General features: G+C 37.7%; 2 protein-coding genes across 4 annotated transcripts; both read left to right on the forward strand.

The window, feature by feature from the left end:
* The first annotated feature begins 1363 nt into the window (after nt 1–1363).
* Nucleotides 1364–26999, forward strand: LOC113090824 (XK-related protein 8-like). 3 transcript variants are annotated; one of them, XM_026256435.1, is made up of 4 exons: nt 20755–20926; nt 22545–22907; nt 23207–23400; nt 26150–26999. In XM_026256435.1, the coding sequence occupies exons 2-4, from the start codon at nt 22594–22596 to the stop codon at nt 26869–26871; spliced, it is 1230 nt and encodes a 409-aa protein (XP_026112220.1). In that variant the 5' UTR covers nt 20755–20926; nt 22545–22593; the 3' UTR covers nt 26872–26999. The 3 variants fall into 3 exon arrangements, with proteins under 3 accessions (XP_026112218.1, XP_026112219.1, XP_026112220.1); XM_026256433.1 differs by lacking the exons at nt 20755–20926; nt 22545–22907; nt 23207–23400; nt 26150–26999 and adding exons at nt 1364–2490; nt 4335–4528; nt 5519–6472; XM_026256434.1 differs by lacking the exons at nt 20755–20926; nt 22545–22907 and adding an exon at nt 1368–2490.
* LOC113090825 (XK-related protein 8-like) lies at nt 12447–14777 on the forward strand. Its single transcript, XM_026256436.1, has 3 exons — nt 12447–12910; nt 13142–13359; nt 13818–14777. The coding sequence occupies exons 1-3, from the start codon at nt 12597–12599 to the stop codon at nt 14534–14536; spliced, it is 1251 nt and encodes a 416-aa protein (XP_026112221.1). The 5' UTR covers nt 12447–12596; the 3' UTR covers nt 14537–14777.
* Nucleotides 27000–27110: the final 111 nt, after the last annotated feature.

Below are 27110 nucleotides of genomic sequence, written 5' to 3' on the forward strand. Positions count from 1 at the left end.
ATAGCATTACAGTATGTTGGCTTGTTGCCAAGCCAACATAATAATGAAGAAATGCCATAGATTTACACTCATAGAGAGTTTTGAGACCAAGTCACATCTAGAGACAGGAGTGGGCCACTCTTGGGCCAGTAAAAAAACAACAACACTCAGAACACCCTAGAAATGCCCTGAAAACCAAGCAAAACACCCTAGCATAACAAGGCCACCCACTCTATTGTAAACTAAATGTTAATAGAAATAGATGCTATTTAAGAGAAAATATAAGTATTTTCTTAGCGATAAGCTATTTACAAAAAGTAATTTACATTATGAAAAAAATAGGGCTTATTTTCTTCACACTAAGTGTAAATAAGAAGCAGTGTTGGGCAAGCTACTTGGAAAATGTAGTGAGCTAAGCTACCAGTTACTCTACAGTAAATGAAGCTTCACTACACTGAAGCTACCCCCCTGGGAAATGTAGCAAGCTAAGCTACATCAACAGTAGTTTGCTACATCTAAGCTACTTTTAAAATTACATTTTTATGTTGAACACGTTTTATTACAAGTCAATGCTATCTCAGTGCTTAAAACTGTCAGTCAAACAGATAGGCAGGTGTAATTGTTTAGTTTAATAGTTTTTTTGTGTTCCTTATCAATTTGACAACAAAAACAATCAAAATACATGTAATTAACAATGTGCACACAAGTAAGTGTATGCACATGTTGCATGGGCATGCTTAATATACTGTAGGACTTTGCAGAACAAAATGCAAGACCTCCAAACAGAAAAAAAAAAAAAAAAAAATGGCCAGGCTGGCCCTTGTGAAAAAAATAAATAATTGCAGAATATTGGAAAATATCATGTAATATATTAGGCATATATTCTTATATATATTTATTTTGTCCAATATATTGCAATATATTGAAAGCGGCAATCATTTGTATATTTTGCAATATATTATATATGTGTCATCAGTATATTATTAAATGTATTCAAATATATAAAATATTAGAAATAAAAAGAAAATAATATATTATAATATATCACAATATATTTTAAGAAATAAATTGGTAAATATATTTTCCTATAGGGACCCTGATAATTTTTTACAAGCAGCATCTGAAAACATATATTTTCCCTCTGTTATCTCGGTCAGTGTCATGTACTTGTCGAGGTAGGCGACTCACTCCTCAGGATTAACTGTTCTCCGACCTCATCCTATGCCATTATTTCATCAAATATTTTTTTTCCTGACTGGCCAAGCAGTGTTACCATCCGGAGCAGAAGGTGGCGGTAATGCATCATGAAGATGGTTGGTTGCTATCCACCGTAAACACGAGCAAGATGAAGTAGCGCCGTCGCGTCACTACTGATCCAGGATCAGTGATCTTAGCAGTTGTATTTCCCGATCTGAGTTTGAGCTTCAGAAATGCTTGCGAAAATGTAGCTTATGTGGAAGCTACCGCGCTACTTGGTAAAAATAGAGCTTCGCCACTGAAAAGCTATTTGATTCAGAAAGTAGCGAAGCTACGACCAAGCTACTGAGAAATGTAGTTAAACTAGAAGCTTCGCTGCTTGTAGCGACGCTACTTGCCCAACACTGATAAGAAGCTATTTAGTGCAAATAGTGGCAGATATCTGTACCTCAATATTGTAAACATTGTATTGTACATTATAAAATAGTATGCAGTACTAATAGCCTCTGCCGACAAGGCGGGTGTAAATAGACACTCTTTAATGTTACTTTAATGCACTCAACACATTTTGTTTCAGGGCTCGGTTTTTTCATTGGGCTTTGTTTATTGTTCAGAAGTCAACAGAACTGATTTGCATTTGTACACTTTATGTATTTGATGTCTTTAATGCAAAGTGAAGTACATGGCATTCAAAGTATAGCCTACATTTTAGCAATTCATTTTCATTTTTAGCTGAGAATAGTGCCTACCACTTGAGGCTTTTTCTTTTTCCGGAATATTGAACTTTATATTTCGAAATTAAGCAATTATTTGGCATTTCCCCTGATCTCTGTTATAGAGAAGTGAGCATTTCCTACTTTGAACCAGAGTCTGGTAGTCACATGCTTGTGATATCACTACATTCTACATTTAAAGGAGGAGTTTATGAATGAGCCCAAAGTTTACTTTCTGTTTCGGGATTTTGCCTTTTTTTTATTATGCTGTGAGTTTTCTCTCACTGGGTATGATGGAGGAGAGCTTCCCTTTTCATTACTCTTTATTGGAGTATCTGTTTACTTTGGTAGGACTGTTATTGTTCCTGCTGGATATAGCGCTGGACATTTGGACTGTTGTGTCATTCTATCAGGATGGGTCTTATGTGTATATGGGAGTGATGATATTTCTGCTGCTGGGCTCTTCAGTGTTGTTACAGGTGTTCAGCTGGCTCTGGTACTCTGATTCACTGGAGAAGATTGAAACTAAGGTGGAGAAATTTACAGCCCAGCATTCATTGATCAAACCATTCCACTTCCTGCAGCTCGGAGTCTACCTCAGGTCTGTGACAGATTTGCTACTCAATTGTCCTTGAATTAGAGCTGTAATCGGGCCTTAAAAGTTAGGCCCGACAGGACCCGAGCCCGACAGGTTTCGACCCGAGCCCGACAAGTACATTTTGATTGACAGCTTTTTTAAAGCCCGAACCCGTTTACAGCCCGACATTATTCAAATGTGCGCACGCACACAGCTCTTTTGCCTTTTGCCAACAATGAGAAATTTATTCATGTTTTAACATAATTTACTCATAACTAACGTAGACTAGACCACTTGGAAGTTGGAATAAAGAAATAAAATAAGTCCTCTGTGACATCATAACATCTCAGCATTCTAGACATAGGCTCATTTAACCTATAAATAAACCAACGCACCAATAAAAACGAGTCATTTAAAAATAATTTAATTAAGATAAATTTTAAATTAAGATGGGTATTTGGCAATAACGAAATTAAGATAAAGGCTCCGCCGGATTTGCTTTATTTAATAAAAGAATAATGCCAACATTAGCGTAAATACTCTGTCAACATTATGCATTTAAGACTCAATGAATATGTAGTTATCATTTGAAAAACCTTTACTCACAGAGATTAGACTAGGTCTACATGTTTTTGTGGAGGAAAATGATTGAATGCACTGTAGATGTCTTCAGCTCGTTCCTGCACTCACTGATGGTGCGTCATTATTCACTCATTATTCTCATTATAAACATGGTCAAAACTTTTCCACACTTCAGACTTTGCTTTAGTTGCTGGTGCAACCAAAACGTAATCCGCAGAGGCAAGCCTCCGTTACACCTGCTCAGCATTCATTTTCTCATCTTTCTCGCGCTAATCGAAACACATCACATGACCGCTCGTTTACCGCGCAAACCGGAGCGCAAGCCCGAACCCGGCCCGAGCCCGTGTAAGATGATAGAAATTAAGCCCGAACAAGTTCTTCAGCTCTACCTTGAATACTGTTGTGAGGAAGTACACTTTAGCATACGTTTACAAAAAGACTGCTTATTACTGAATTAATATACTTCAAAAGAATATACTTTAAATGCCATGTTTTCAGACAATTTTCAGAATGTGTGGTGGTGGTGGTGAAAATGGACAACAAAAGAGTGTGTAAAAATTAATGAGCAATGGTGAATTTTCAGTTAACTTATATAACACAATCACAATTATTTACGAGGCATTACTTTTGCAAAAATAATAATAATAATTTATATATATATATATATATATATTTTATTTATTTATTTTTTCTAGTAATGTATTGGGCTCTGTTTACATCGATTTGCTTGCAGCATTGAACTCTTACACATAATTGAATTACAGTCAAAGGTGTGTGACTCTCAATCACTGTTTACAGATACCATAAATGAGTAAAATATATGAGAATAAATTAGAAAAATAAATGAGAAGTGGTGTAAGCTGAATCCTACCTGTCTCAAATTAGCAATTACACTTTCAGTTTAGAGAATATTAATCATGCCTCGAAAAGTGTGACAAAGCGATTGAGAAAAACTGTAAATGCAATTAATTGAACTAGAGTGCTTTTTGACCTAATTAATTAGGAATTGAGTAGATCTTTATATTTCTTTGAAATGCTGTTAACTTTTAAGGTTTGAAGTATTATACATTGCAAGTGCACATTCAGTAGCTACAATTAAGTATACTTATGTTTTACAAGACTAATGCTCAATAAAATAGAGCACTTAAAAACATTGTTCACACAGATGTGATTGAGAACTGAAACAGGACTCAAACTATTTAGACATCTTAATAAACTGTTGTTTATAATATTATTTTGCTGTATTAAGTGTTGTTTGAGTTAAAGCAGTTACCTTGTGTTCACAGGTATGCTGGAGTGATAGAGATCTCCACAACACATTTTCTTCAGCACACTAATAGTTTCACAGAGGGTATAGCTGTGTACCTGAGCCACGATCTTCAGATGCTTCGTCTTTTTGAGACATTCTCTGAAAGTGCCCCACAACTCACACTCATGATGTCTTTAATCCTACAGAGAGGAGAGCTGGAGCTTATGACAGGTCTGTCTCAAATCCAGAGCACCTACCTAATTATTTTTCAGATCATAATTCTTATGTGTCCCTAAACCAAGTAAAGTGAGAATGAACCCGTTCTGGAAAATTCTTTGTGAGTCATTTGTTTATCATTTAGCACCTGAAACACCACACCAAAACTCAGCCCAAACATATCCATTTTAACCAGTTGTTAAGTTTTTTTGAAAGTGCAATCTCTTAAATGCAATTAACAAATCATATAATGCCATTAAATATAAAGTGTCATTTATAATATTATGTTTTACCAAGTCATGAAACTCTAGATAGCGCAGATCAAAAGGTTCCAACTCAGTCTGATGTAATCACATAATTATTCACACAGCGCAGCTGATTGGTTTCTTTTCATTCAGAATCCAAGCCCTTCCCCCTCCCCAGCTCCACCTGTATAGATCTGCTAGGGGGTGATTGCATGTATGCTATATTCGTAGGTTATTTCATGTGCAGCAGCAGTATTACATACATGCCTACATAAGCATATCTGTGGATGTATTGGCAGTAGCAAGTTTCAGTTCTTATTGTGATGCAGAAGCATAGCAGATCTATTATATTAATAACTATTTGTAGGGCTTGTTTTGTTTGTTTTATGGAGAGCTTGTTTAATCAGATCAACAAGACTAATAATTACAACTAAAACAATTACAAATGATCTACTATCATATAAAAAAAATAAACACTGGTTCAGAGGTTCATGGAGATCGCCCCTAGCGGCAAACCATTGAAATCTCAAAACCTTTCAAAACAGTTATGCCAAAATACTTAGAGAAATTATTTTGGCAGTTTTCGCCCTCTGAATCACTGGTTCAAAACAAATGATTCATTTTAAATGATTCAAAGGTTTCCAAGCTTCACAGAGCAGTGTTTTGAAAGCACCCATCACTAGCTGTGACTATTCTGAAGAACAGCACTAATGCATCATGTGATATTGTTTAATAACATGCAATGTTTTTTTTGTTCCAGGTTTAAAAATCCTCACATCAGCTGCTGCAATTTCCAGTAGCGTTGCTATGTACCACCGCAACATGCGTGCCTTTCTTCCTAAAAAACGCAAGATGAGTTGGATCTCCACGGGTGTCTACTTCCTGTGGAACTTGTTGCTGATCATTCCCCGTGTAACTGCTCTGGCACTCTTCTGCAGTGTATTGCCATGCTACATCATAGCTCACTTCCTGTCCCTGTGGATGCTGCTGGTTTTAGCCGCCTGGAGCCAGAAAACAAATTACATGGAACATTCTGGTTGGGAATGGCTCTACAGAGCTTCTGTTGGACTCATCTGGTACTTCTGCTGGTTTAATATATCAACAGGAAGCATACAATTTAAGTCAATTCTCTATTATAGCTTCATGGCTTTGGACACAATGATGCTGCTGGGCTTCTGGTGCTGGAGGGTGTTTGAGTATGCAGGCTGCTGGAGATCCTTAAACCCGTATATGGTGATTCCGACACTACTGGGTTTGTACGCCATTGGAATACTAGTGAAAATTATGTACTACAGATATTTTCATCCCAACTGTGATGAAAAGAAAATCACTGAGCCCACTGAAGAAAGGCAATTCAGTCAAGTGGCATTATGTTATGACGTGACGGATTCGGGAAGGAATTCAAGTCACACTAGAGCTGCAGCTCCTACTCAAACTTTAGCTGGAGTTCCTAATAGACATAGGAAAATGGCTGCTAACTTCTACTCTTAGTTCTTGGTTCTACTTTTTAAAAGAAAAAAAGTAGAACCCCCCACACACACACACACACAAACAATTTCATCTTCATTTATTACAATTCATTATTTATTTATAAAAATGTATGTATAATGTATTTTTCTACACAGAATACCTTATTTTTGTACAGAAATGTTTTGATAAAATACTGTAGAATTTTAAATGATCTTTTTTGAAAAATAAATAATTTTCTCATCTCTGAAAACAGTGATATAGTTTCTGTTGTGTAAATAATTAATAATATGGATTTCCTTTTTTTTTTGACAAATTTCTGCTTGAAACATGCTTTAAAACGTTTAAGAGAGCAAGATGGTAAATCTGAGCTGGTTTTGACTATTGGAGTAGGGTTTCGAGACTCCGGGTAAAGATACTTGGTGATACAGCATTTTAATACAATACTCAGCAATTGGTGATGACAAGAAAGGAACATAGGAAAATAATGTATTGTTCGATTCAGTATGCAGTTCTGAATTTAATGAGACCAATGTTATGATTATTGACCAAACTATTTATAAATTATAAGCAGACATGTCAAATGTCTATATATTTTGACCAGTAGGTTGCATAAACTTCGTCAAATTTGTTAATGCAATTTACGAAAATTGTTTAGTAGCAGAGCCGATCCTTCCTATACTCAAAGTATGCAAGCTGCGTAGGGCCCCCTTGCTCAGAAAGATGATTTAAGTTTAGTTTTGTTTTGTTTTTGAATTTGGCCAGTGGTTATGAAAACATGAATGGTCATTTATTTTATTGCGGTGCGCTGTAAAATCTTTCAAATCATGTAAGGTGAATGTCAAACTGTCTCGAGACAAAAAAAATCAAGATCTGTGGGTTTTTTTTTTTAAGTGTCAAAATTTGGAATCCGTTACAGTAGGATCAAAAAAAGAGTCCTCTAAGAAATCTAAAAATAAACTTTAAACCATCTTACAATAAAAAAATAATCATTATTTGATTCTTAAAGGGATAGTTTACCCAAAAATTAAAATTCTGTCATATACTCACGTCTATCCAAACCTGTTTGAATGACTTTTGTGGAATATAAAAGAAGAAATTTTGAAAAAAATGTCTCCGAAAAAAAGATTCCTTCAAAATATATTTTGTAACAGAGATTTGGAACAGCATGAAATTAAGTATATGATGCCACAAGTTTCATTTTTGGGTGAATTATCACATAAAAAAGGATTTGGGTTTGATCCCATAATTGAATTTCTAAATGGTTAATATTTCCAGTTCTATTATCATTTCTTCAGGATTTCTCAACAAAATTGTTGGTTGTTATCAAAGGTTACACTGAAACAAATTTACCTTATCTGTAAATTAATAAACTGATATCCAAAAAGATCGGATCTAATTATATGTGACCCTGGACCACAAAACCAGTTTTTTTGCAATAGCCAACAATGCATTGTATGGGTCAAAAATCCGTAGGATATTAAGTAAAAATCATGTTCTATGATGTATAAAAAATATATATATATTTTTTTTATTATCATTAGTAATATATATTGCTAAGGACTTCATTTGGACAAATTTAAAGGCAATTGTCATATATATATTTATTTATATTTATATTTTCTGATAATTTTTTTTTTTTTTTTTACACATCTGATCGTGGGTGTATATCTCTATTAGTTTTATTGGATCTTAATGTTGCGTCTGACACAATTGACCACAACATTCTTTTGCATAGACTTAAACACTTTGTTGGCATCAGTGGAAGTGTATTAGCATGGTTTAAATCATACTTATATGACCGCCATCAGTTTGTAGCAGTGAATGAAGATGTATCATATCGATCACAAGTGCAGTATGGAGTACCTCAAGGCTCAGTACTAGGGCTGCTACTCTTCACACTTTATATATTACCCTTGGGAGATATCATCAGGAAACATGGTGTTAGCTTTCACTGTTATGCTGATGATACTCAGCTCTATATTTCTTCGTGGCCCGGTGAAACACACCAATTTGAAAAACTAATGGAATGCATAGTCGATATAAAAAACTGGATGACGAGTAATTTCTTACTGCAAAATTCTGGAAAAAAAAAACAGAGGTGTTAATTATGAGACCTAAAATCTCTGCTTGTAATAACCTAGAACACTGTCTAAGACTTGATGGTTGCTCTGTCAATTCTTCGTCATCAGTTAGGAACCTAGGTGTGCTATTTGATCGCAATCTTTCCTTAGAAAGCCACGTTTCTAGCATTTGTAAAACTGCATTTTTCCATCTCAAAAATATATCTAAATTACGGCCTATGCCCTCAATGTCAAATGCAGAAATGTTAATCCATGGATTTATGACCTCAAGGTTAGATTATTGTAATGCTTTATTGGGTGGTTGTTCTGCACGCTTGGTAAAGAAACTACAGCTAGTCCAAAATGCAGCAGCAAGAGTTTTTACTAGAACCAGGAAGTATGACCATATTAGCCCGGTCCTGTCATCGCTGCACTGGCTCCCTGTCAAACATTGTATATATTTTAAAATATTTCTTATTACTTATAAATCCCTGAATGGTTTATAGCACCTCAGTATTTGAATGAGCTCCTTTTACATTATAATCCTCTACATCCGCTACATTCTTAAAACACAGGCAATTTGATATTACCTAGAATATCAAAATCAACTGCGGGCGGCAGATCCTTTTCCTATTTGGCGCCTAAACTCTGGAATAACCTACCTAACATTGTTCGGGAGGCAGACACACTCTTGCAGTTTAAATCTAGATTAAAGACCCATCTCTTTAACCTGGCTTACACATAACATACTAATATGCTTTTAATATCCAAATCCGTTAAAGGATTTTTATGCTGCATTAATTAGGTAAACCGGAACCGGGAACACTTCCCATAACACCAGATGTACTTGCTACATCATTAGAAGAATGGCATCTACGCTAATATTAGTCTGTTTCTCTCTTATTCCGAGGTCACCGTGGCCACCAGATCCAGTCTGTATCCAGATCAGAGGGTCACTGCAGTCGCCCGGATCCAGTACGTGTCTAGACCAGATGGTGGATCAGCACCTAGAAAGGACCTCTACTGTCCTGAAAGACAGCGGAGACCAGGACAACTAAAGCCCCACTTCATCTACAGCGATATCGTTGACTTGATTGCAAATAAATGTACAGACACTATTTAAACTGAACAGAGATGACATCACTGAATTCAATGATGAACTATAATTTTGCATTATTGACACACTGTTTTACTAATGAATGTTGTTCAGTTGCTTTGACGCAATGTATTTTGTTTAAAGCGCTATATAAATAAAGGTGACTTGACTTGACCTCAAATTCCAGATTTTCAAATAGTTGCATCTTGACCAAATATTGTACTAATTATTCAGCTTTCAGATGATGTATAGATCTCCATTTAAAAAAAAAATATAACAATTACTCTTAAGACTGGTTTTGTGGTCCAGGGTAACATTACGATTTTATTACACAATAGTGAAGGTTCCCTACTATAAGTTCCTGTATTTGCTGTTGGCTCTAGTTTCATTTTGGTGTCATACGCATGGACATGTCTGGAGTCATGAGTCTGGAGAGTTGGATATTGGTTAGCTCTTTATATGTGACTAGTCATACTATGTGAATGTAAGTTAATATCATGGGTTATGAAATTGCGTCAGTTCTGGTCAGGGACTTTTCTAACAGGTCTCCACTGAATGTTTTGTGAATGTATTAAATCAGTTTAGTCTGATTATTCTCAATGTTCTTCATGTGCCCTGATGGTTTATTTACTTTGAGTAACTATGTATTACTTTAACTGTTTAGTACAGAGAATGTATGCGGTTTTATTTTGTTTTCTGAAATAAGGATCAGCAGCCTATTACTGTTGGTCATACTTTAAGACATGGATTTAAACAATTCTATTCATAGAAGAATATATGAATAATTAAATAAATACTATAGCAAAACTGCCCAGAATACGCTTTTTACACTTATACAAAGATCCCAGTATTGTGGAAATTATAGCTTGCTAAAGTCATCATCTGACTATTGTACAAAAGTAAACATAATATACTTAAAATCAGATTATGGATTCAATTAATGTGGAGTTTTAATTACTACCATCAGTGGCACAGGTCTAACTATAAGCAACATTGTTAACATGACCCAAGCTGAATGAGACAAATATTTTATGGATATATTAGTCGTATTTAAAAATGACAATTAATTTTTATACATTTGGCAGACACTTTAATAAAAAGAAAAAAGAAAGAAATGCATTGCATTCAAGGTACTTTTATTTATACAAATTTTTGGGGGGGGACTGAGAATCACTGCTCAGTACTGGACATTATATTTATAAAGTCAACATAATGAGCAAATATTTGATGGTCACGATTCACACTTGGGAGCATGTGAACGAAGGAATGAGGAAAAAAAAAAAGAGTGATACAAAATCCAAATTATAATGAACAGAGCTTGGGAACACCGGAAACAGATCACGAAATGACATTTAACAGCAGACAGGAAACAAGGGGTAGAACTTTAAATACACAGTAACTAATGGGACACACATGGGATCAAATTAACTAAACCGGGAACACCTTGAATAATATGAACAAAGAGCCAGGAACAGGAACAGGAAGGACCAAATAGGCGCAACAGGAAACAGAACACACACAATACATAGAACAGAGTGTGACATTACTTCCCCATCCCCAAAGGTGTGCCCAACAACATCCAATGTGGAGGGGGAGTGGGCACACTGGAGGTCCCTCAGGACAGGACTGCTCAGGACAGTAGGCATCCAAGGTAGTACCCATTCCGGAACCCATGGCGGATCAGGCAGTTCTGGGCGTCATTGTGGAGCATGCATTACAAGGAACCATGGCGATGCAGGGAGGTCAGGGGCCATGGATGAGCAGGAAGTCCAGGAGGCCATGGCGGAGCATGCAGATCAAGGAACCATGGTGGTGCAGGGAGACCAGGTGGGCCATGGTGGAGCAGACAGTTCAGCGAGCAATTACATTGCAGAGAGCTCAGAAGGCCATGATGGAGCAGCCTCCGAGTCTGCAGGCCCAGTCTCTATGGCTAGAACTCTACTACACCCTCCCAAAAAAAAATATTTTGAGAGCATATCGGGCTCTGAGGCCCTCTCGGGGCTGAACTCGGGGACTGGAATCCTCTCTGTGCTTAACTTGGGATTCGGAAGTCCTCCCTGGGCTTAACTGGGGCTCAGGAGCCAACACTGGAGTGAGCTCTGGGGCTGGAGCTGATTCAGAGGCAAGGATGAGGGCTGCTGGAAATCTTATCACCTCAACCCCTCTTACGGTTCGAGATGGCAGGCTTGAGTCAGCAGTGGCCGTTGTGCCTGAGTCAGTGGCGGCTGGCGGGCCTGTGTCAGCAGCTGCCAGCGGACTTGACTGATGAACAGCAGGCATTTCTGGGCTGAGGAAAGAGACTGTTCTGGGAGGAGAAGGGGCATCAGAACATTTGGCCAGGTATGTGGAGGGTCCTGCCAAGGCCCGGTGGTTTTCAGGAGGGACTGGATGATGATTGCTCTGAACTTCTTCTACTCAGAGACTCACTCCATTTAAGTCCAGGACATGATTAACCAGCTTGATCAGGGGAAGACTATGTGGAAAGATTTATCTGATTTAGCAGATTATGTCATCATTCAGCCCCAGTCAAAAACAGACACCGAGAGTGGCGTTGAACCAGCTCACTTGGTTGGAGAACTCTAGGACCTCTCCAACTCCCAACCACTCTGTCGACTGTCGCAGACACCAAAGCCTGTCTTCAGCCATAGTCATCTTGTTTCCTTCCACTGTTCTGTCACGATTCACACTTGGAGCACAAGAATGAAGTAGCAAGGAGATGAGGAGTGATGCAAAAACCAAAGTATTTAATGAACACAAAGCTTGGGAACAAATAAAACACATTAGATGAAATGACAGAAATAACAGCAGACGGGAAAAGAGGGCCAGAACTTTAAATCCACAGTAACCAATGGGACACACCTGGGATCAAATGAACTAAACGGGGAACAACTGAACAAATGAACAAAAGGACAGGAATGGGAAGGACCAAATAAGGGCAAAAGGAAACATAGAAAGCAGAACACACACAAAACATCGAACAGAGTCTGACATTGACACTTCCCACTTCAAACCAATGCGTGTGAGTCTGGTCACATGTGACACCACTCACTGCAGTATGACACCTGACCAATAATTCAAATGTCTGAGGAGTTATGAGTGGACGTAAACTTTATATTCTGTTTCAGATCTTTTTAACAGAACATATCTATATCTCTCTCTACAGATAAACATTACATGGTCAGGCTGTAAGGTTTATCACACTGGACTGAATCATGGTGGAGACCCGGGAGTGTTTTCCTCTTGACTGTTTATTGAAATACCTGTTTACTTTGGTAGGACTGTTATTGTTCCTGCTGGATATAGCTCTGGACATTTGGACTGTTGTGTCATTCTATCAGGATGGGTCTTATGTGTATATGGGAGTGATGATTTTTCTGCTGCTGGGCTCTTCAGTGTTGTTACAGGTGTTCAGCTGGCTCTGGTACTCTGATTCACTGGAGAAGATTGAGAGCAAGGTGGAGAAATTTACAGCCCGGCATTCATTGATCAAACCACTCCACCTCCTGCAGCTCGGAGTCTACCTCAGGTTTGCTTCTCAATTTTCAGTATTCTTTAGCACACTTTTAGCAAGAGTCCTTATTACAGAAATAAGAGTACTTCAGCATCATTCAGTCATCATGTATTTCCAAACCCATAAGACTTTTGTTAGTTTTCAAAATGACGAAGATGAACATATTTTCAATAAAACCTCAGAGATTCGGGAGCCTCAGTTTTATGAAGTGTTGCTTAAATAAAAGCAAGAACCTTGTGTTCACAGGTATGCGGGGGTGATAGAGACCTCCACAATGGATTTTCTTCATTGCATTAATAATTTCCGAAATGGCATGTGGCATAATGTAAGAGAGGATGTGGCTGTGAAACTGAAACATGATCTTCAGATGCTTCGTCTATTTGAGGCATTTTCTGAAAACACCCCACAACTCACACTCATTTTGTCTAGAATCCTACAGAGAGGAGAGCTGGAGCTTATTACAGGTTTGTCTCAAATCCAGATCACTTTTCTTTACTTTAAGGTCATAATTATCATGCGTTTCTGAACAATTTATGAGACTGTAGTGGAGATCTGGAAGGTAAAACATAAAATTAGAATACATAGCACTTCAGTACAGACAAGTCAAGTTTTCATTTGTTTAAAGCCACAATTGTTATAATTATAATTTCTCAAAAGAAGATATGTGAACAAACAGCTTTAGTATGATTAGTGTGTTCACATTGAAAACTCCAAAAAGAAGATGTGGTGATATGGTAACAAGTCTTTATGAGTGTGTCATTGGTTCATTCACTCAACCAAATCATTCCAAACACTGATTCATTCAACAGCACAACTACTGTGTTTTGCTCAGAGCCTCAACATCAGCATGGTTGGAATTATATACCTCACTCCCATATTCATTTGCTATTGTTTAATTACATCCAATGCTTTACTTTTTAAGGTTTAAAGTCCCTTACATCAGCTGCTGGGATTGCCTTTAGCGTTGCTTTGTACCACCGCAGCATGCTTATTTACCTTCCCAAAAAACGCAAAATGAGTTGGATCTCTACTGGTGTCTACTTCCTGTGGAACTTGTTGCTGATCATTCCCCGTGTAACTGCTCTGGCACTCTTCTGCAGTGTATTGCCATGCTACATTATTGCTCACTTTCTGTCTCTGTGGATGCTGCTGGTTTTGGTGGCCTGGAGCCAGAAAACAGATCACATGAAAAATCCTGGTTGGGAATGGCTCTTCAGAGCTGCTGTTGGACTCATCTGGTACTTCTGCTGGTTTAATGTATCGAAAAAAGGAAGCATAAAAGTAAAGATGGTTCTGTATTATATTTCCATGGCTTTGGACACAATGATGCTCCTGGGCTTATGGTGCTGGAAGGTGTTTGAGTATGCAGGCTGCTGGAGCTCCTTAAACCCTTATATGGTGATCCCGACACTACTAGGTTTATACATCATTGGAATACTAGTGAAAATGATATACTACAGATGGTTTCATCCAAAAATAGCTGAACCCGGTGAAGGGCGGTTTAGACAAGCTGCAACATATAACACAGACTTGACAGACTCGACAGTCTCGTCCATGGAAGATATAGCTGCAGCTTCTGTGCAGCCTCTCACCGGAGCCCTCAAGAGGAGCAAGACCATGGCTGATAATTTCTACTTCTAGTATTTGGTTAAACTTTTTCCCCTCCCCCTTCAAAATTTGTTTTTATAATTTATTTAAAATCACAGTAAATCACAGTGCCAGAACCACTGAATTTACAGTAAAAGAGTATATTTCATTAACTGACGTAATGTATTGTGATGTATGTTAATGTAAAATGTATTTTTGATCTGGAAGTCTACTGGAGAGCAAAGTTGTACCCAGAGCAATGTATTACGGTGCTGTCATGGTACAATGTCCAGAACCAAGTGACCTCATAATCATGTTGACATTTTCCCTAAATTTCAAAACGTGTGTCGCTCTGTTTATGTTACACTAATAAATTGTTTAATTTAAGACAATGTGAAATATAGAAATGTTGATTACAGTTTTCCTCGATTGCTGACACACAATTCATGAAAAAATTCATAATTTTCTCATAACTCACAATTTTAAAAACAATCTCAAACCTGTACACAAACTTGCACAAACCTCAAGCTTCCAGGTCTAAACAAAATATTCTAGTCCAAAATATATTATCTTAAGTCAAAATCTAACTTTGGCCTTAGATGATGCACAAATCTAACAATAATCCCTTGCTTAGAAAACACCAGTGAGATTCAGTGAGATTCAAAACACTGTTACTAAAACCTCTTATTATTAAAATTATTAATATTAAATATGCTCTGCTGTGTCTTATCACATACGTAAGGGTTTCAATCATAAACTTTCCACCGCCATGCATAAAAAACTCCTCTATGGGACTGAGGAATGGGGAGTATGCTGGTAGAAATATGTTAGAAATTCTGGGATGTTCATTGAACCAATTGTGGACTAGAGCAGCATGATGTAAACTTAAATTATCCCAAATTACAACATACTGAGGCTGTTCGGCCCATCCTGGCTCTCTTGCTTTATGTTGGAAAATGGAACCAAAAAGATGGTTGAGGAAATCCAAAAGATGTTTTGTGTTGTAAGGGCCCAAGGAAGCTTGATGGTGGAGAACCCCGGTGACTGATGGTAGCACAAAATGTCATATTGATCTATGCTGGCCAGGGACCTTCACAATGGCACGCCATCCAATAATGTTCCTAAACGTATTCTGTGTAAGTACAGTAGTATAAAGACGCTGTAGATTACTGCACAGTGTTTTTGGCAAATATCAGGAAGGTTTTTTCTTCTCTAAATGTTCGAATGATAGTCCCGATCTGCTCACACTCGGCTGAACTCGTTTGCCAGCTTGCCTCACAGTCATCACATGCACAAAAACATGATCAACTAGTATTGCCCGTATTTCATCAGGAACAAATGTTCTTTGGCCCCTTAACCCCTCCCCCTCCCCCTTTTGTGTAGAGTTTTGCAGAAAACACTGAGCAAATTGGAATGTGTGTGCAAACAGGTGAAATGTGTTAAAAGTTTTGAGAAATATGTCTTTGTTTCGAGAACTGTATGAATGGTTTGGAATATTGGGCCAAATGAATGTTATAGTGTGTTAGCAATCGAGAACTGTAAAATGATAGTTCACTTAAAAATGAAAAAATACATAATTATTTATTAATCTAAAAAATATTTCAAAGAGTACTGGTAACCAAGCAGTTTTGGTTCCTTTCATTATATCGACAAAAAAAATGCAATGAAATTCAGTAGGGAACAGAAACGGTTTGGATACCAATTTTCTTTAAAATGTCTTCTTTTATATTCCACAGAAGAAGAAAAATTTATATGGGTTTGGAATGACATAAGGGTGAGTAAATAATGACCGAATTTTCATATATTTTGGGTGGACTTGAATTAACCTTTAATATCTTAATGTATTCATGTGTAGCATGTCAAATAATTGTCTTTTAAATTTTATTGGTTTCTTAGGTAATACAAACATGATTCCGAAAAAGTTGGGACACTGTACAAATTGTGTGTAAAAAAAGGAAGAGAATAATTTACAAATCTCAAACTTATATTTTATTCACAATAGACTATAGATAACATATCAAATGTTGAAAGTGAGAAATTTTTAAATGTCATGCGAAATATTGACTCATTTTGGATTTCATGAGAGCTACACATTCCCAAAATGTTGGCACAGGTAGCAATAAGAGGCCAGAAAATTAAATGTACATAAAAGGAACAGCTGGAGGACCAGTTTGCAACTTAATAGGTCAATTGGCAACATGATTGGGTATAAAAAGAGCCTCTCAGAGTGGCGGTGTCTCTCAGAAGTCAAGATGAGCAGAGGATCACCAATTCCCCCAATGCTGCGGCGAAAAATAGTGGAGTAATATCAGAAAGGAGTTTCCAAATACTTCCAGAAAACATTGTCGGTGAACACAATCCACCATGACATTCGCCTTTGCCGGCTAAAACTCTACAGGTCAAAAAGAAGCCATATCTAAACATGATCCAGAAGCGCAGGAGTTTTCTCTGGGCCAGTGCTCATTTAAAATGGACTGTGGCAAAGTGGAAAACTGTTCTGTTGTCAGACAAATTAAAATTTGAATTTCTTTTTGGAAAACTTTGACGCTATGTCATCCAGACTAAAGAGGACAAGGACAACCCAAGTTGTTATCAGCACTCAGTTCAGAAGCCTGCATCTCTGATGGTATGGAGTTGCATGAGTGTGTGTGGCATGGGCATCTTACACATCTGGAAAGGCACCATCAAAGCTGAAAGGTTTATCCAAGTTCTAGAACAACATATGCTTTCATCCAGACGTCGTCTCTTTCAGGGAAGACCTTGCATTTTCCAACATGACAATGCCAAACCACATAATGCATCAATTACAACATCATGACTGCGTAGAAGAAGGATCCGGGTACTGAAATGGCCAGCCTACAGTCCAGATCTTTAACCCATAGAAAACATCTGGCGCATCTTAAAGAGGAAGATGCGAAAAAGAAGACCTAAGACAGTTGAGCAACTAGAAGCCTGTATTAGACAAGAATGGGACAACATTCCTATTCCTAAACTTGAGCAACTTCTTTCCAAGTCCCAGACGTTTGCAGACTGTTATAAAAAGAAGAGTGGATGTCACACAGTGGTAAACATGGCCTTATCCCAACTTTTTTGATATGTGTTGATGCCATGAAATTGAAGATCACCTTTTTCCCCTTAAAATTATACATTTTCTCAGTTTAAACATTTAATAAATGTCATCTTTGTTGTATTCTGAATAAAATATTGAAATTTGAAACTTCCACATCATTGCATTCTATTAACAATTTGTACAGTGTCCCAACTTTTTTGGAATCATGTTTGTAGTTCAGCACTTGGTGGTGGTGTGTGTGTGGATTTGGATGTACTTGATGCTATGTTCAGAGTTTTTTTTTTTCTTTTTTTTTTTTAGATTTAATGCTAGTATCCCTGTTGAAAAAAAACAGCCTAACATCTCGTCAACATTTAAAGCATATTAATATGAAGCAAATAATGCATCAGTACTGTAAAAATCAATGGTATGCAGAAACAGATACAGATACAGATATTTTATATTATATCTGCAAATTCTTGTTACATTGAAAATGTTAGTGTTATCATATGTTTACCATCATGACTTTACACACCCATATGACTTTTCTGTTTCTTCCATGGAAATTAAAATGAGAGTGGGCTGACAAACTCCAAAAAGAGTAAAACTAAATCTAAGATTCATAAAGTTGGTTCATTACAACATATGCACTGTATTTTGACTCTTATTAGATAATTCTTCTTACAATCTAGTGCATAAAATTATTTGAAAAACATCTTACAATATTTGATTCTTAAAGGCATGGTTCACTCAAAAATGAATATTCTGCCATTTACCGGACTCACATGTTTTCCATCTTAGCATCTTAGGAACTGCACTCCAGTGATTTGAGTCTTATCTATCAGATAGGTCCTTCAAAGTATCTTGGAGAGTTGAGGTGTCCAAGTCGTAACATCTAACTACTGGGGTACCTCAGGGCTCAGTTCTTGGAGCACTTCTCTTCTCTGTCTACATGGCATCATTATGTTCTGTCATTAAGATACATGGGTTTAAATACCACTGCTATGCTGCTGACACTCACCTCTACCTCTCATTCCAGCCTGTAGCATATCAGACCCAAACCAGGCAAATTAAAGAGTCAATCAGGACCGTGGTTGAAACATGAGCCAAATTCCTCAGAAAGGCAACAGGATGTTGTAAATCATTCCTAGTGCCACTAGTCAGAAGCAACTGAAAAATTTAACAATAGAACAATTATTGACAATTTCAATTCTGAGAAGAGATTGCCAAATTTGGGGCGAGTAATTGAGATGCAATGCCGGCCGTCACATGTAAACCCATGAGAGTAAACAAAATCATTGGATTGACTCTCCCCAGCTAAAAGAACCAGACTGAAATCCCTAAGGAGACCTTTTAACCTATATATGGTCTCCACAGAACATACTTATGTTGGCACAAAATGGCACAGGAACTGTCTTTTATTGTGACCTCAATGAGCTCAAAAGGACTTATAAAGGAATATCACTCCATTGATTAACTCCATATCATTTATAATTTTAGCAGAAGACTAACAGAGAGAACACCGAGCTCTCCTACCTGCTTAGCAGAGCAAAGAGCAAAGAAAATCCATTTAGACTGAGACTTAGTGAGAGAGTTAAATAAAAGAGGCGGTGAAAAGTCACTGGCGGTGTGATTCCGACATTAGTGTTCACACACCAGTCTGAGAAAAAAAAAAAAAAACATTTCCATCTTAGAGAGAAATTGGCCTGGATAGATGGGACCCTAGCTTTGCTCAATGTTTTGTGTCATCTCACTGTTGAGAGACAAGACTACACAGAGACCATACCCACAAGTGCAGAGCAGTCAGGTTTGGATGCCAAATCTGTCACTCTGTCTGTGACAGAAGATCCGCTTGAGCTGGCAGCTGCCGTTGGCAGCCCTGTATCAGTCTAATCAGTTCTGGAAACATGGCCTTCCTGGCCAGCATGGACCCACCATTGGCACTGAGTAATGACCCTCATTGATCCTCTGAATGATTTGAGGAATCAGCGGAAGAGAGGGAAAAGCAAACAACAATCCTGTTGACCATTCTTGAGATTTTGAGAACACCCTAGGAAAGAGCAGTCCTACTGTACTATAAGAGAGTACCATTCCTGACAATAAGGAAAATCCAGGCCCTTACCTGGACAGGATATTGGCTGCCACAACTGGGATGTGAATTGTTCTCAGAGATGCTAGACAGGGCCATGAACAAGTCAGTAGGAACTTAGTCACCTAGAGACCGCACAGCGTATAGACTTCGCCCTACCCTAGTGGATTATATGATACACCACAGAGGTTCTGCTTGTTCTCACTAACACATGCTTGTGATAAATGAACTGTTGCAACCCCTTGAGGCAAGACACTGCCTTTAGTTTGAGCACATTTGAGGACACATCGAACAATTAGTTGGGGGAAAAAATAGTCAGCACATCTTCATCTACAGCCTCTTTTCCCCATGGCACAGGTGGCAGAATGCTTTCCTGGCCAGGGGAACAAATGGATCAGAAAAAGGAATGATTTGCCTCAAATCTGTCCATTCTCTGAGATAAGCTCTGAAGAGTACTCAAAATCTTATGATGTACATACTTTCTGTTGGTGGGAGTAGGGTTTGGTTTATCCACACACTTATGACTTGTTGGTTTGAAATTGTATCATACTGGTGATCACACAATGTTTGAGAGCGCACTTATGATCATGACCACCAAAAGAGCATACCCTCTTTCTACCATCCAGTTTGGATAGGAAAACACATGTTGTTTGACTCACATGTCTATGGCAGGCCTGGCTGCTGCCAGGGAGAGCGGGCTTCTTTTTTCGAGTACATGCAGGGCCTCCCGGTCTTGGTTAAACCAATGCAGGCAGCGGTGGGATTCAAACCCATGCCCATGATCATTGCATTAGTAAGTTTTATTAAATGCAACTAGAAAAATTTACTTTCACTAGTAAGTGAATATACTCCGAAGATCCATAAAATTCACAAACTGTGATCATTTTACCAAAAACTTTTGCAATGGAAATATATTATATTGGTTCATTGATAATAATGGATTGAACGGTGGATAATTGATTTTGTTTTCGCACATCATGCAGTAAGTTGAGCTCATTTGAAAGGGACATAAACAATAAAATATTCCTCCTCGTTCGTCTGGTTCCCACACCTGCATACACAGTTTGTAACAAGCATTCTTTTACAAGTACAAACAAGTACTTCTTTTTCACTTGCGCAGTTTCATTTTGATTTCATAGGCATAGAAATGTCTGGCGTTCATTCAGCACCTGTGAACATAAATACTTTGTTTTGATTGGCCATTAAAACACTTAGACTTTGGTGAGAGCTGTAAGACCACTGATGCATCTCAGAACTGTTACCTTGGATATTTATCCTTGCACCAACAAAGCAGAATTAATATAAGGTAATTATTTTACAACTTTACAACTAACATTTTTTGTGTATGCAGTTGTACAGCTATCTTTATAAGAGCAAGTTTGAATTTTGGACTGTCGGAGTGAGGGCAATCTTGTAAAGTGAGGACATTTTGCCCGGTCCTTACTTTCTGAGAGGGTAGGTTTAGGGTAAGGGTTTGTGTGAGGCACTTAGTTCTGATAGGTAGTTTTAGGGTCAAGAATTAAAGATTGCATTGTGTCAGTGTATATCCTCACAAATACAGCTATACAGAGTTGAGTGTATATGTGTCTGTGTGTGTGTCAGTAGTCAGACTTGAATTTGGCTTATTCAGTACTCAAATGTAACTTATGCAGTACAGTTGAATACTGCAAGGTTTAGTATGCCACCATAATCTATGTCAAACATTTTATTATTATTATTTTTTTTTTTATATTGTCTTTGGGGGCTGACCCCCTGAAATGAAAATCCTTGAATTGTCCCTGATTTTAAGCACATCTTTGGACAAATGACCTAGGATTCACTGTAAATGACACGATGTTGGAATGCATGTGGAAAATACAGTAAAAATTCAAGTAATATAGCTATCCTGTCATATCATTTAAAATTGACATTAAAATGTATTTGATTTATATAGCAAAACAGCCTAGCATTTTTTTACAAGTACAGACAAGTACTTCTTTCAGTTGGATTTCACAGGCATATAAATGTCTTGCGTCATGAGTCTGGAGAGTTAGATATTGGTTAGCTCTTTCAAACATGTGTCTTGTGCTATGTGAATGCAAGCTAACATCATGGGTTATGATATCACACCAGTTTTTTCTGACAGGACTCCACTGATGTTTTGTGGAAGTATTAAATAAATTCAGCCAGAATATTTTCAGTGTCCTTAAGGTGCCCTAATGGTTTATTTGCTTTGTTGTTTCTGAGTAACTAGAGCCATGTGCTACATGTTACCTGACGGCAGATTTTGTTCACCAAGTCTGAAGCACAGCTTGGAACTGCATTTTCCAACTACTGTGAGAGTTTAGCCCCCAGAGATTCAAACCCATGTCAAATAAATCATAATTTAAAAACTAATTTATTAATTTCCTTTTACAATTAATTTTCCTTCTTTTCTTAAAGTTAACTTTTACAACATCAACCCAACCAAATTAATTTTAAATTTCAATATTTAATTGTTTGCATTTCTGAAACAATATGTATATATGATAAACTAAACCAGTAATATCACATTAAAATACCAGTTTATAATCCAGCTATAATATTTATAACATGTAGCTAAATGGTTTGCATGTCGCTAAATCACCTATACGCATCAAAAATATTTTTATACCTAGACAAATTTGCTTTGATGTAACAACTATTACATCTGTTATGCGACAATATTACTTTGACAAACCAAAAACTGTTTTTAAAGAAAACGGGGGACTTCCATTCCCCCAATGTGTTCCAATCTCTACTCACATCACTCACATCGTTATACACCAATCGGTCTGCAAAGCCCCGGACACACCTTCTGACAAATAATCATTTTAAGATGTGCCACGGGAGACGTTATTAGTGGACGTAAATGACTTTCTGCTTCAGAACTTTTTAACAGAACACATCTATATCTCTCTTTACAGGAAAACATTACATGGTCAGGCTGTAAGGTTTATCACGCTGGACTGAATCATGGTGGAGTCTCAGGATTCTTTTCCTTATGGTTCTTTATTGGAGTATCTGTTTACTTTGGTAGGACTGTTATTGTTTCTGCTGGATATAGCGCTGGACATTTGGACTGTTGTGTCATTCTATCAGGATGGGTCCTATGTGTATATGGGAGTGATGATTTTTCTGCTGCTGGGCTCTTCAGTGTTGTTACAGGTGTTCAGCTGGCTCTGGTACTCTGATTCACTGGAGAAGATTGAGAGCAAGGTGGAGAAATTTACAGCCCGGCATTCATTGATCAAACCATTTCACTTCCTGCAGCTCGGAGTCTACCTCAGGTTTGCTTCTCAATTTTCAGTATTCTTTAGTACACTTTTAGCAAGAGTCCTTATTACAGAAATAAGAGTACTTCATCATCATTCAGTCATCATGTATTTCCAAACCCATAAGACTTTTGTTAGTCTTCAAAATGACGAAGATGAACATATTTTAAATGAAACCTGAAAGTCAATCTGTTTATAAATCTAAATAAAACGAGTACTTCATAATCTATAAAATCCAAACTGTGGGCTCATTGTTGTCAAGTTTTGTTGTATTAAGTGTTGCTTGAGTTTAAGCAGTTACCTTGTGTTCACAGGTATGCGGGGGTGATAGAGACCTCCACGATGGATTTTATTCATTACACTAATAATTTCAGAGAGGGCATGACCATGTGCATGAACCACGATCTTCAGATGCTTCGTCTATTTGAGACATTTTCTGAAAGTGCCCCACTATTCACACTCATGATGTCTAGGATCCTACAGAGAGGAGAGCTGGAGCTTATTACAGGTCTGTCTCAAAACTAGAGCACTTTTTTAAATTTCAGATCTTAATTCTTGTATGTCTGTAAACTGCATGTTTTATAAAACTGGCATGGCAGCCAAGGTTGCCAGGTCTGCATGACAAAAAAAAGCCCTGTGGCCAGTCAAAAACAGCTCAAAGCAGCCATATCCCAAATATCAAAGCTCATGCCATTTCCATAAAATAATGGACCGGGCCTGTTTGCAATCAGCACCTCAGTGTAGTATTTTAATCACTAAATACAGCAGAACATTCTAAAATGTTTAATTAAGACCCTGTGGCCTCATATGAGGACATTATATTTCGGAATTTCTCTGAGACTGTACATGTCAAGTCAAGTCACCTTTATTTATATAGAGCTGTAAACAAAATACATTGCGTCAAAAGCAACTGAACAACATTCATTAGGAAAACAGTGTGTCAATAATGCAAAATGATAGTTAAAGGCAGTTCATCATTGAATTCAGTGATGGCATTTATTTGCAATCAAGTCAACGATATCGCTGTAGATGAAGTGACCCCAACTAAGCAAGCCAGAGGCGACAGCGGCAAGGAACCGAAACTCCATCGGTGACAGAATGGAGAAAAAAATCTTGGGAGAAACCAGGCTCAGTTGAGGGGCCAGTTCTCCTCTGACCAGACGAAACCAGTAGTTAAATTCTAGGCTGCAGCAAAGTCAGATTGTGCAGAAGAATCATCTGTTTCCTGTGGTCTTGTCCTGGTGGTCCTCTGAGACAAGGTCTTTACAGGGGATCTGTATCTGGGGCTCTAGTTGTCTTGGTCTCCGCTGTCTTTCAGGGATGTAGAGGTCCTTCCTAGGTGCTGATCCACCATCTGGTCTAGACACGTACTGGATCCGGGTGACTGCAGTGACCCTCTGATCTGGATACAGACTGGATCTGGCGCTATGGTTACCTCGGAATAAGAGAGAAACAGACAAATATTAGCGTAGATGCAAGTACATAGGGTGTTATGGGAAGTGTTTCCGGTTCCGGTTTACCTAATTAATGCAGCCTAAAAATCCTTTAACGGTTTTGGATATTAAAAGCATATTAGTATGTTATGTGTAAGCCAGGTTAAAGAGATGGGTCTTTAATCTAGATTTAAACTGCAAGAGTGTGTCTGCCTCCCGAACAATGTTAGGTAGGTTATTCCAGAGTTTAGGCGCCAAAGAGGAAAAGGATCTGCCACCCGCAGTTGATTTTGATATTCTAGGTATTATCAAATTGCAAATCAGAGTTTTGAGAACGTATTGGACATAGTGGATTATAATGTAAAAGGAGCTCATTCAAATACTGAGGTGCAAAACCATAAAGGGCTTTATAAGCAATAAGCAATATTTTAAAATCTATACAATGTTTTATAGGGAGACAGTGCAGTGTTGACAGGACCGGGCTAATATGGTCATACTTCCTGGTTCTAGTAAGAACTCTTGCTGCTGCATTTTGGACTAGCTGTAGTTTGTTTACTTACCGTGCAGAACAACCACCCAATAAAGCATTACAATAATCTAACCTTGAGGTCATAAATGCATGGATTAACATTTCTGCATTTGACATTGAGGGCATAGGTCGTAATTTAGATATATATTTTTTAGATGTAACAATGCAGTTTTACAAATGCTAGAAACGTGGCTTTCTAAGGAAAGATTGCGATCAAGTAGCACACCTAGGTTCCTAACTGATGACGAATAATTGACAGAGCAACCATCAAGTCTCAGACAGTGTTCTAGGTTATTACAAGCAGAGTTTTTAGGTCCTATAATTAACACCTCTGTTTTTTTTCGGAATTTAGCAGTAAGAAATTACTCGTCATCCAGTTTTTTATATCGACTATGTATTCCATTAGTTTTTCAAATTGGTGTGTTTCACCGGGCCGCGAAGAAATATAGAGCTGAGTATCATCAGCATAGCAGTGAAAGCTAACACCATGTTTCCTGATGATATCTCCCAAGGGTAATATATAAAGCGTGAAGAGTAGCGGCCCTAGTACTGAGCCTTGAGGTACTCCATACTGCACTTGTGATCGGTATGATACATCTTCATTCACTGCTACGAAATGATGGCGGTCATATAAGTACGATTTAAACCATGCTAATGCACTTCCATTAAAGCCAACAAAGTGTTCAAGTCTATGCAAAAGAATGTTGTGGTCAATTGTGTCAAACGTGTCACAGTTTTAAGTCTGGATGTCCTGTACAGAGCACATTCAGGATCCAGATTGGATCTTCCACCATGGCCACTCCCTCTCCTTGGTCTTCAAAAATGTCTGAAATTAATTTAGGGACACTCTTATGGAAATATGATATTTTTTTGTAATTGTCATTTAAATCATTTTAAGGCCCTGGTACAGATTTAATTTATAGTTTAAGTTATACCTAAATCAAGCAACACAAAAAAGCCAAAGCGTTCCATTAAAGTCAGCAAGAAGTGGAAAGAGAGAGGTGAAATGGCTTCTGATTGTTATTTTAATATAACTGTTTGTTTTCCTGTTCTCAAATTTAATAATAATTTAAAAAAATTTAATAATATCCAAATAGTATTCCGAGAGTGCTGATACAGTCCAAAAGCAAATTTCTCATTTTTTTTTATGAATGAGTCATTGGTTCATTCACTCAATCAATTAATTTCAAACACCAGTACATTCTCAAGCTCAGTTTCAGTATTGCAGTGATCATATGGATATATATCACATATTCAGGTGAAGTTAAATTTTATGCAATGGTTTTCTGTTTCAGCTTTAAAAATCCTCACATCAGCTGCTGCAATTTCTAGTAGCATTGCCTTGTACCACCGCAGCATGCGTATCTATCTTCCCAAAAAACGCAAGATGAGTTGGATCTCCACCGGTGTCTACTTCCTGTGGAACTTGTTGCTGATCATTCCCCGTGTAACTGCTCTGGCACTCTTCTGCAGTGTATTGCCATGCTACATCATAGCTCACTTCCTGTCCCTGTGGATGCTGCTGGTTTTAGCGGCCTGGAGCCAGAAAACAAATTACATGGAACATTCTGGTTGGGAATGGCTCTACAGAGCTTCTGTTGGACTCATTTGGTACTTCTGCTGGTTTAATGTATCAACAGGAAGCATAAAACTGAAGTTGATACTCTATTATAGTTTCATAGCTTTGGACACAACGATGCTGTTGGGGCTCTGGTACAGGAAGGAGTTTGAGTATGCAGGCTGCTGGAGATCCTTAAATCCACGCACTGTGATCCTGACACTACTAGGTTTGTACGCCACTGGAATACTAATGAAAATGTTTTACTACAGATGGTTTTATCCCAACGGTGATAAAGAGAAAATCACTGAACCCACTGAAAAAGTGAAGTTCAGAAGAGCTGCAAAATACGACATGGACTCAGTCTCGTCCCTGGAAGATATAGTTGCAGCTCCTGCGCAGCCTCTCTCTGGGGTCCTCAAGAGGAGCAGCACCATGGCTGCTAATTTCTACTTCTAGTTCTTGATTGAACTTTTGGGTGTAAATTTTTATTTTTGCACAAAAAGCTTTTTATATGTTGTGAACATGAAAAATCTCATCCTATTTGTCAGTAAAAGAAAAAAAAAATAAACAGTGGTCTAATTTTCTGTTGTCTAAATAGAATGAATAATAGATTTCCTTTGCTTGACCCATTTGTGCATGCAGCATGCTTTAGCTCTTAGTTGGGACCAAATCATACACAGAGCGCAAGATGGGTA

Source organism: Carassius auratus, unplaced genomic scaffold, assembly GCF_003368295.1.
Source record: "Carassius auratus strain Wakin unplaced genomic scaffold, ASM336829v1 scaf_tig00214021, whole genome shotgun sequence".
Lineage (NCBI taxonomy): Eukaryota > Metazoa > Chordata > Actinopteri > Cypriniformes > Cyprinidae > Carassius > Carassius auratus.

Bases quoted from the DNA above. Each gene is read 5' to 3' on its own strand.
- LOC113090825 (XM_026256436.1), top strand. From the start codon at position 12,597: ATGGTGGAGACCCGGGAGTGTTTTCCTCTTGACTGTTTATTGAAATAC. The intron at 12,911-13,141 runs GTTTGCTTCTCA...TTGTGTTCACAG, and splicing joins CAGCTCGGAGTCTACCTCAG to GTATGCGGGGGTGATAGAGA. The intron at 13,360-13,817 runs GTTTGTCTCAAA...TTACTTTTTAAG, and splicing joins AGAGCTGGAGCTTATTACAG to GTTTAAAGTCCCTTACATCA.
- LOC113090824 (XM_026256433.1), top strand. From the start codon at position 2,105: ATGAGCCCAAAGTTTACTTTCTGTTTCGGGATTTTGCCTTTTTTTTAT. The intron at 2,491-4,334 runs GTCTGTGACAGA...TTGTGTTCACAG, and splicing joins CAGCTCGGAGTCTACCTCAG to GTATGCTGGAGTGATAGAGA. The intron at 4,529-5,518 runs GTCTGTCTCAAA...TTTTTGTTCCAG, and splicing joins AGAGCTGGAGCTTATGACAG to GTTTAAAAATCCTCACATCA.